General features: G+C 41.4%; 1 protein-coding gene across 1 annotated transcript; it reads right to left on the bottom strand.

Moving 5' to 3' along the window:
• Positions 1-6,195: 6,195 nt before the first annotated feature.
• On the bottom strand, positions 6,196-9,763 carry LOC140599511 (beta-defensin 107A-like). Its single transcript, XM_072762658.1, has 2 exons — positions 9,694-9,763; positions 6,196-6,338 (listed from the first exon to the last, which is right to left on the bottom strand). The coding sequence occupies exons 1-2, from the start codon at positions 9,761-9,763 to the stop codon at positions 6,196-6,198; spliced, it is 213 nt and encodes a 70-aa protein (XP_072618759.1).
• Between the last annotated feature and the right edge of the window lie 1,602 nt (positions 9,764-11,365).

Here is an 11,365-nt window from a genome sequence, read left to right as displayed (position 1 = left end):
CTTTTCTCATTTTTAATATATCTGATTTTATTTCCCCTTTTTTTGTGTGTTTCAATCCCAACCTCTCTGCCTATTGTTCGACCCTCTTAAAAAGTTCAGTCTGATCAGGTATGTCTATCAATCTCTTCATCTAGTAGAACTCTGTCTCAGAGATTTCTGAGGTGTCACAACCAATATTGTTGCCAGCTGTGCATGTTGCTCACTGACGCGTGGAGATGTCTCTTGGCTCTCATCTTGGGATTCCCACGAGAGTAATCTCTTGAGTTTTCCACTAGTTTCCTATTGTCACTGTAATGAATTACCATACACTTGGTATCTAAAAACAACAGAAAATACTTCTTTTTTTAAACAGGTTTGGAGGTCTAAAACGTACATTGAGTCATTTTAATAGTCGTATGTTTGTATCTCACTGGAGAAACCTCTGTGGATTCTCTTTGTTTCTTACATACTTCATTGTCTCATTTGATGGAAATACTTTGCTGCAGTTTTCACAATTGGCGTTGGTTCTTTAAAATCAAAAAACTTTGCCGAGTAAAATTATATATGGAGAAAATATAGAAGTGATGTATACAGAATTGTTTCATTGAAGATCTAGTAGGTTCCTTGAGAATAGAGAGTCTGCCCAATTTCTCCATATGTCTGCAATATGTGTAAAAAAAAAAGAACCACCAGAACCACCTTCATCATTACTTTTTCCCCATTTTGAGTTACTGACATTGGTAACTAAGCACCATTGTTACCTCTGTGTTTACTTCTTACATTTCAGCAAACCCTAGGTTTTTGTTCATCAAAACAAATGAATAAATATCCTACCTCAAGTGTAATAATATCACCTATTCCTCCGTGAATGTACTTGGCCAGGACATTTAGATACTGGATATTCTCTTTTATACTTCCAGTTATTTCCTTGGTCAAAAGCAGGGAGTCTGATGCAGGCTATGGTAAGGCATGGCTGGACAGGATGGTTAAGACCTCTAGTTCCTGTTTCTACCCTTAATGTAGAGGGCACATTCGGTTTGGGAGTCAGCTAGAATCTCAGGAGGAATCCATTTGAGAAGACCAGAGTTGAAAGGTAACAGGGGGAGCCAACGGTGGAATAAAGCCATAAAAAAAGAGTTAAGCCCCAAAGATCAGTTGTATGGAGCTAATTTTCTTAGACTCAGTTTTCCTTATAAGTAGATCCTTATCATTTCCCTCTGCCTGGGCCCAAGCGCAGTATCATGGCTCTGTCATGCTATTATCTGAAAGACACTAACTCTTGGAGAATATAAGCAGAGGAGGTTTGGAGGCAAATAACACTGTTAGGAAAATGCCCCATTTTCTGTTACCCATATCCTGTTCTGTTTCAGTGATGAAGCACAGATGGTTCTAAACACCTGGAAAGCCCCTGACTGCAGTTCATCCAAGTCCATCCAACCAGACCTAGGGTGTGATGCACACAATCCGAAGGGAGCATTCAGGTACCAGGGAACTATGGTTCTCTCCAACACTGACTATCCCATAGGACGTAGTGGGATGTAGGTAGTGTAGGTAGTGGAGACTTCGGCCTATGTGTAGGGTTGTCTCAAGTGCTTAGCTTCTCAAACTGAATAAGTCTTTTAGAGATTTGTTTTGTTACCTGAGGAGACTTGGTTCAAAAATGAATAGATGGGGAAAGGTGATGATAATGGTTCTCATGGGTGAAGGTGTCCATACAGACAGGTGGAAAATGACTTCATTTCATTCTGCAGCTCACCAGAACTAGTAGAATGTCTCTGTTTGCATAATGAGGACATTTCAATACCTCCCTACAGGTACCTGGGTTCAGGGGTGTCTTACGATAGCAGAATGGCCTTCAAGGGAGGACAGAGAGTCCTTGTTAGTTTGGATGCTCATGGAAATGGGCAGTTTTGAATGGAAGTAACTGTCAAATGGGAACATAAGCTACGGAAACTTTGGCAATAGAATGGAACAGCAATCTTTCAGGTCAGTTAAAGTGATTTTGACTAGGTTGACAAGAAGTTGGTCTGAACGAGGGCAGGGTATTTTGTCTGAGAACTTGTTTCAGACTCTGCTAACTACAGTCAAACTCAGTCATTCTGTTGTGAGCTCCCACAGGCTTCCCATCAGGCTGTGGAAACTGCCATGTTCTATGTTAGTTTGCTGGACATGTATCTTCCAATGAAAGTCTGAGCTTCTAGGGCACCGGGGTGGCTCAACCGGTTAAGCATGTCCGTTTGGCTCAGGTCATGATCCTGGAGTCCCGGTATCCAGCCCCGCTTTGCTCAGCTGGAGTCTGCTTCTCCGTCTGCCCCTGCCTGCCCACTTGTGTATGCCAGCTCTCTCTCAATTTATAAATAAATAAATAAATAAATAAATAAATAAATAAATAAATAAATAAGTAAAACTATCTGTAAAGTCTGAACTTCGGAACCCGAGCAAGGAGGTGAGGCATTTGTTCAGTTCCTCTCAATATCTCCTTTTCAAAAAGTGCAGGACGGTGAAATACCACTGGGCTTAACAGTAGAACTTCTTGATTTGAGTTCTGATGCTCCACTCTGGCTTCTAACTGGAAGTGTGGGACACAGAACCAGGGCATTTTCAAATCTCAGATGCTCCTCTGGTCGGTGATCTATAGTTGCCAAACATCACTCTGCAGGAGATTTGACTGGACATGTGGTTTTAAAAATTCAGATTTTTATTTATTTTTTTTTGAGAAAAATTCAGATTTTTAATTTAAGAATTCCGAATATGAAAGTGTGAGACTCGGGGACAGACCTCTGATTTTCTAAAATATTCTAGGTGACTAGAATCATCTTTTTATTTTTGTAGTTTTTTTAAATTTTTATTTATTTATGATAGTCACACACAGAGAGGGAGAGAGACGCAGAGACACAGGCAGAGGGAGAAGCAGGCTCCATGCACCGGGAGCCCGACATGCGATTCGATACTGGGTCTCCAGTTTCGCGCCCTGGGCCAAAGGCAGGTGCTAAACCGCTGCACCACCCAGGGATCCCTAGAATCAACTTTCTAAAAAAGATTTTATTTATTTATTTATGAGAGTCACCGAGACAGAGGCAGAGACACAGGCGAGGGGGAAGCAGGCTTCCTATGGGGAGCCCGATGTGGGACTCAATCCCCGGACCCCAGGATCATGATCTGAGTCAAAGGCAGATGCTCAACCATTGAGCCACCCAGGCATCCCGAGGTGACTAGAATCAATTTGGCTCTGGAAACACTGATTTTTATTACTTCCAAGGCCACTTCTACCTCTAACATTTTAACATTCTAAGAATTCTTGTATATCTGAGTGTGACACTTATACTTAGTTTTTATGATTGAACATCAAACATGGTGTGTGTGTGTGTGTGTGTGTGTGTGTGTGCGTGCATGTGTGTGTGCATATAGGCATAATATGTAGCATGAAATGTAGAACGATATCCAATCCCTAATCTAGGTAAATGAGAACAATGTTAGAGAGAACGGAGGAAAAGTTATGGCACAATTTGCACAGACTGGGGAATAATCTATGTACATTTATGCTGTCAGGGAATTGTGTGATTTGTAAGGAGAGTAAGCCGAACAAGTCATTTTTAACTTGAGTGCCTGAGTAAGTGGTAAAAATATTTACTAAGATCTAGAATACTAACTGCAGCTCAGTTTTGGAAAGGAAGGGATAAACTGCAATAAAAAGTAGTTATTTAGGGGTGCCCATCAGAGAACCAGTTAGGGATGACCAATGCCCTGTAAAACTTTAGCATGAAGTTAATGTCGGAAATACAGTGTAGGATTTTTATCAGACAAAGCTCATTTAGGTCAACAGAAATCATGCTGGGTATTCTGAACATGAAATGTAATGCAAAAGATTGCTTACACAGGAAGCAGATGGTCAAAAGTCAAAAGAGATTAATAACTACTGGCCCGGAGGAGCAAATGGGAAAGGCGCTATCAGCGGCAGGGTCCGAAATCCTTGTGTTAGCTACTTACAGGTGGAGGCTTGACGTATGAATATGGGACACAGCACAGCTGGCGCTCAGACCTGTAAGTCAGGAGCAGCGCATGAATGATGCTTAAGACTTTAAGGAAGGAGTGCTCCATGACTGGGGCCCAGACAAGAGGGGTGAGGACACCTGCAGAAAATGTTCAGACTTTTGAGGAGAAGATACGGCCGAACAGGGGCCATGGAGAACCAGGGTACACAGCAAAACAGGTTGTGTCCCAGCTGGGCCTCTTAATGGATGCACCCCCTGGGTGCTGCTAGTTCCTTCAAGGGATCTTGCAAGGGTGCTGAGAAAGCAAAAAGGAGTTGGAGCCTGGAGCCAACCATCTGTTGCTGTTGGGGTGCTGCTGGCCAGAGCTGGAAATGGAAAGGAGTGTCTTTACCCTTCATCTTAAATTCCTGCCTACTGCCATGTCTTGCATTAAAGGGGCTAATGGGGAGCAACTGGCCTCCAGGTCTGGCGGATGCAGTGTGCAGGGCATCCATGCACTGCCATGGAGTGAAGTAGAGAATGGAGGCTTGGAGCCTGGAAGGGCTGGTGAGTAGGTAATGCCACATCAATAGGAGAGGCTGAAACCACGGGAGCTCGTGGAATTGCTTAGAGACATGTGTAATATGCAGATGGATAAAACCAGGGTGTGTGCAAACCCAGGAAAGGGAGAACATAGGAGAACAGGGAAGGAGAGGAAGAAAGGAGCTGGAAGAGTTCTATCTTTGAGGGCAGAGGAGACAGGAATGAAGGAGGAGACAGACCACATGGCGAAATGCTCACGAAAGTACCAAGGTAACAAAAAATACCAACCATCGATTGCTGAGGGTGCCCCTGGAGTCTTTACAAAGAGCATGGTGACCAAAACATGTCTAAGAGGTCATGGTCTCCTCATTAAGAGAAATCCCAGCAGCATGATGGTGGTAGAGGATATTTCTGTGAGACGAGAAGCAGAGGAAAACATTATATACACCACTGTTAATTTTGCAAGGAAAGGGGAGAGAAAAAAAAACCCAGAAAGAACAGGGGATGAGACCTAAATACATTTAGATTCTCAAAGGCAGTTAGTTTTATCTGAGGCCTGGGTAAACAACTTCTGGGAAGACCCCAGGACCTGCGCTACATGCAAAAAGAGAGCTTTTTCCACCCACACCCACTTGGCTCTTGCGTGGTTTTCAGAATAAAAAGATCACCCCATTAGCCATGAAGATATGTAGCTGTGCCAGAATATTTTTTAAAAACATGTTTTTATTTCTTACTTTAGAGCCTGTTTGCCATTACTATCAGCCCAGAAAAGCAAGGATCACAGGGTCACAGGAGGGATCTGGGAAAGTGTCCAATTCTTCTGCAGCTGTGTCCACTTCTTATTCCACCCAGCTGCTCACCGGAGCTGCTAAAAAGTATTCCGTGTTCAGGCTTCTGCTCGCAGCCAGGGCCCTGTTTTGTGGACATGCTAAGAACATAAGACCAAAAGCCTGAAGTGTTGCTGTGCCTAAGCCAGCAACAGTGGCTTCTTCTTGGGTCTCTATCTCCTCCGCTGTAATGAAGGTGTTGAATTAGACTATCTCTAGGAACCCTGCTCTTGAAGAGGCCATGACTGCTACATTCTCACTACAAGTGGCCAGCATGAAGATGCTACCCAATCTTTGGCCAGTTTAACCTTTGACACAGGCCCTTTTCATTATGGCACTTGATGTCCCTAATTGAGGAGGGAGGGGAAGCCATGCTAACAGCGATCTGTGAAGGAGCTGGAGAAGCATGAGCCAGCAGTACCACTAAGGCGGCCACAATTTGTGTCCATCAGGTGGGCCATTTACTATGTGGTTGAGTCGTCTCATATTACAGACACCAGAGTCTGAACGACAAAGACCCAGGGTCACACCTCTGTCTGAAGCCAGGGTTTTAGAACATTTCAACCATGGTCCCACCTTTCCATTCTACCTGTTTCATCTGTTAATCTGCTCACTCACTTTATCAATCCATAAAATAATTAATGGGCCTCTGCCAGCCAGTGGGGATTCCAAAGGCCAACATAACACAGTGCCTTCCCCCAGGCCTCTCAGGCCTACAGAGGGTATTTCTCTGCAGTGTCAGAAGCTGGATTGACAGCTTCATTCATAGAATGCCCATGTTGGAGGTCAAGAGAAAAAATCCAGGGATGTTTGCCACATGGAGCTCACAGCCAGAGGATCTTTGCTTCTCACTTTCTGTAGCTCCTGCTTGGCTTTTAATTATTCTTCCTTTTTTTGCAGCAAAGTGGTGTCAGTTCAGCTCTACAGCCCCCAACCTTATCTTCAAAGGAAAGGCACTCAACTTCACAGCGACCATCCATCTTCTGGCACTGCATCCTTCTGCGTATAGCTCCATGAGCTGAGGGAAGAAAGCAAGGCCTCAGTTATCCAGTAATTGGTGACCAGAAAACAACATAACATCACTGAGGCCAAAATCACAATTCCCTCTTACTGAGTGTCCTACAGACACAGAGTACACACCTAGCGATCAGAAAAAGCACATGTCACCTGAGCAGCTGTATGGGAGCTCAGATTCCCCGCACAACTTACACAGTGTCCCTACTAGGTATTCAATTCCCTCTGCCATAGTCATTTCTAGGATATCTAGAAGCAGAGCATGTCTTCCTGGGATGGAGGCAGTCTACTTTCTAATTTCAATAACATTCCTTCCCAATGTGTGATTGTTTTCATGTCTCCATATTAATAGTCTCAGACATATAACAAAAGGGAAAGATGGTGCTGTTTATACTGTAGGCCGGTCAACGAGAGACCACATGCAACGATAGACCACAGCCATGTGGCTCTGGAGTTTCAAGATTTTAGGTGCAAAGATAAAAGAAACCTGAGGCTGATCCATTCTGTAAGAAATGTCAATGAAAAATGGGTTTAATTCTGGAATTCAGAGTGATATGGACAACGAGTTTTACTTCTAAACAAAGATTAAGCTGAAGTGAGTAAGGTATTTTGAGAGAAATGATTGAAAAAAGTTTTTGGTGATAGATGTTCTCAGGAGAAGTAATACAAAGAACTGGCAGTCACTCCCAAAGGGAACTTGTTCTGGGAAAATACAGTTTTGAGGAGGAGAAAGAACACATATTGCTGTCGTACCTGAGATAATGCCATGCTGAGGAAACACTGAACCTGTTCATACCCCAGTTAGGACTCAGACCAACAGAAAGGAATTGCACAGCCTTAGACTTCTTCTCAAAGTAAGAGGAAATTTTTAAAATAGTCCAAAGTTGAACTTTGGATATTGTAATAGACTACGGAAATTCATCAGGCATTTAGCCAATCAATGACATGGAATACTCATAAGGCGTTTAAATACTTAATTGAGGCAGGTAATAAGAATGAGAATGATGATTTAAGAACAATGATAAGCAGACAATAATAATAGTGTACTTTCTCGGGGCACAGAGGATGTGCCTGGCTTTGTTTAAGCAGATTATAGAAACAGAGGGATTGTTAAACCTTCCCCAAGCAGTTACTTCTCACTTCAAACAATGAGTAATGGAATCTCTGGATAACACGAGGAGACTCAGCAAAGGACATCAGTCCCAGGCCCCGTTGCTCTGTATGGTTGCATGGGTAAGTTTGGACAATGAAACAGGAATCAAATGATGTAGATGCTTCTGTGCAATCTTTTTGATCATACGCTTTACTTGCTTTTCAGCCCTTCCTGTCAGAGCATCTTCAGAACCAGATGAAAGACACATGTTTAGGACACAAAGTTGACCTTCCTCCCTAGGCTCAAAGTACCTTGGTGGAGAAGAGTCTTCTTTCTAACCATAATTGTCAACTTACCTGTTTTTTGGATTTTTCCCTAAAAGAAAAATAAACTATTTTTTCATTTACTCTCTTTTTAAATGTCTTTGTTAAAATAAGTTTGCCTCTAATTAACATAACAAGTATCTTAGTCTGTCAAACAATCCTATTATAATTATTATTACCCCTTCTAGAAAGGAAACTGAAACACAATGGTTCACACAATGTAGAAAGATTAGACCTGAGATCCAACTTCAGGTGTTTTGGTATAAAAAAAATGTGTGTTCATCACTTCTTCTACTGATCATTGAACTCAATTACAGCTCTGAGATGCTGTGTGGTTGTGGTGATTGTGGCGCTCCTACTTGGAGCCCACTCTACGTTTGTTGCTATGATTCAAATTTACCTGAGCCGAGTTTGGGAACAAGGAGCCCTTAATGAGTCAGAGACTTGTTGAATGGGAATGGAGAAGATGGCTTAAAATGTGTTTCTCTACCTGGATCCATTGTCTGACCTCCAGGAAATGGCTGGAGCAGAAACCAAGTAACTGACCTGATAAATGAGACTTTGAAATGTAAGGGCATGATTTTACACCTGTTTTCAAAAGTGCAAGGTGAAGAACACTTTCCAAGCAGGCCCTTCTGATCCCAGAGTTCGAACCACAGTTCTACTTCCATGGCTTTTATATTTTGTATCATTTATGGCACTTAATGAGAACTGTTTTGTGTTCTAGTTTTTATGAATCTTCCCATCTCACCCATTCACTTATTTGTATATTTGAAATTTATCAAATACCTATTTACTATTCTGGGGAACCTATTTTTTACCAACACAGAAATAATAAAATAATAAACTTCAAGTAAATTAAGCATGAAGATCATACTCTGATTACAAATTTTTCCTCCATTTTACGTACTTTTTCTATAGTGCCCAAACAATTGCTTATTAAGTGTTATATGTATTGGTTTGGTAGGCCTATTGAGGCCTGATTGTGTAATAAGTAAGTGCAGAAATTCAGAAATCATGAAGTAGTAAAGTGCTTCACAATACATGAGGAACCCCCACTAGTAATGTCTTAATAACAGAAGTATAGTTGAGAAGGGATGGATATAAAAGTTTCTTGGTGGGGGCGATGGCACCTGAGTGTCTCAGTTGGGCATCAGACTCTTAATTTTGGCCCAGGCCATGATCTCAGGTCATGGGATTAAGCACCACATCAGTCTCTGTGTTCCCTGGGGAGTCTGCTTGAGATTTCTCTCTCCCTCTGCTTCTCTTCCAGCTCTTTCTCTCTCTCCAAAATAAATAAATAAATATTTTTAAAATGTCTTAGGGATAGAGTCTTGGCAGTACTGAGCAAAAAGAGACCATTTTAAAGCTCTCAAAGATGTAAAAGCAAACCAATCAAGATTTTAGTTGTTTAAATGACATAATTTTCTATTAGTATGTGAGAACTAGAAAGAAATTCTAAGTAATCTAAGATTAGGAGATTTGGACCAACTAATAAAACATAAAAATAGAAAAAAAAACATAAAGACGATACTAAGATTCTCTTAACATAAGTTTTGTTTCAAGTAGGCTATAAAAGCTATACTTGTCTAATTTAACAGGTGTGCTTGAAATTTGCCTCTGAAATTTTCTCTCATTTTAGAGCTATCGCTTTGGCACACGCTGAAGCTGTGTGGACAATTACAGAAGATGGAAAGAGCTAACTGTAAAGAGAAGTCTGAATGCTTGGTGGAGCTTTGGGGGAAATTAACCAGACACCCTTCTGGGTGGAGATAGTCCAGCTCAGTAGTTTTGTGTTTAAGCTCAAGAAAAGATTTCTAGTAACTGCTTTGTGCTGGGACATTTTTAGAATGCAGGGATGAGTTATGCACTTCTCTAAAACCTGAACTTTCTTCTCAAAAGACAGATTGCCACCCTTACATCTATTAGGATTTCCCTCTTACCTGAGAAAATGTGAGCAAGGACAATGAGAGCAGCAGAAACTAAGAAAAAAATTCTCATGGCTCCAGACATCAGTAGAGAGAGGATAAAGGAGGTATAGTTGCTAGAATCCAGCTCTTTTATCAAGGGAAGTTGATTAAAACAAGTTCTACAGCTCTGAAAGGGGTGGAAGACAACTTCAGTTTGAAATGTCCATTAAAAGGAAACTATTTATCATGCTCCACTGAATAACCGGGGGGCTGCTGGATCAGGAGTTACCTCAATGATGTCTATCGGAGAGAAAGCCAGACAGCTAGTCCTCCTGCCTGGATTCCTACATTCTATGTCTCTGCCTAGACATCTATTCCCTGAAGCCCCATCTCAGGTGCCTGCACTTCCAGAAGATCTATAACCCCCGACTCCGTTTCTTCTTTAAGATGTTACTTGCAACTTGGTCTCTTATAAGATTAACTTGGTGGTTACTAATGGGTACCTGTTATAATTGCTTTTCAAAAATTATAGTATGTGAAGAATTTTTATCCATCCAGTTTGACTATCAACTCAACAGAAAAACCAATTCTCCTTCCATCCTTTCTCTCCACTGATTCCTCGAAACTGTGCTTTGGAGCAGTAGCCATTCAAAATATATTGGTTCTTAGACTTAATTGATTGCTGTCTAATTAGGGAAACTCATGAATAGTCAAATAATTTATTCAGAAATCTTACTAAATGTTTAAAGTTTTTACATTTGTAACTATTATTATTAAGGATAATGGTATTATGACAAAATATGACCATACCTCATATGTTATGGGAATAGCTTTCATTCAACAATATATTCATGATTGTTAGGTCCTCTTGTTGGATAGGTCCTTTAATTATAATATAGTGTCCCTCTACATCTCTCACTACAGTCTTCGGGATAAACTTTAGTTTCTCTGATCTAAGGATGGCTACCCCTGTTTTCTTTTGAGGACCATTCGAATGGTCCATGGTTCTCCAAACTTTTATTTTCAGGCTGTAGGTGTCCTTTTGTCCAAAATGAATCTCTTGGAGACAGCAAATAGATGGGTCTTGCTTTTTTTTATCCAGTCTGAAACCCTGTGCCTTTTGATGGGTTCATTAAGCCATTCACGTTCACAGTAACTATTGAAAGATGTGGATTTAGTGTCATCATGATACCTGTTCAGTCCCTGTTTTTGTGGATTGTTCCCTTGGACCTCCTCTTTCTTTTACAGGGTCCCCCTTAATATTTCTGGCAGAGCCGGCTTGGTGGTCACATATTCTTTCAGTTTCTGCCTGTCTTGGAAGCTCTTTATCTCTCTTTCTATTGTGAATGAGAGCCTTGCTGGATAAAGTATTCTGGGATGCAGGTTCTTCTCATTTAGGACCCTGAGTATATCCTGCTGGCACTTTCTCGCCTGCCAGGTCTCTGTGGAGAGGTCTGCTCTTGTCCTAATGCTACTCCCCATAAAAGTTAGTAATTTATTGTCTCTTGCTGCTTTAAGGATCTTCTCTTTATCTTTGAAATTTGCAAGCTTCACTATTAAATGTTGAGGTGTTGATGATTTTTATTGAATTTAGGGGGTATCTCTCTATCTCCTGGATCTGAATGCCTGTTTCCCTTCCCAAGTTAGGGAAGTTCTCAGCTATGGTTTGTTCAAATACAGTTTCTGGACCTCTGTCCCTTTCGGC

Source organism: Vulpes vulpes, chromosome 7, assembly GCF_048418805.1.
Source record: "Vulpes vulpes isolate BD-2025 chromosome 7, VulVul3, whole genome shotgun sequence".
Lineage (NCBI taxonomy): Eukaryota > Metazoa > Chordata > Mammalia > Carnivora > Canidae > Vulpes > Vulpes vulpes.
Note: the sequence above shows the minus strand (reverse complement) of the source record. Positions and strands in the feature narration are given on the sequence as shown.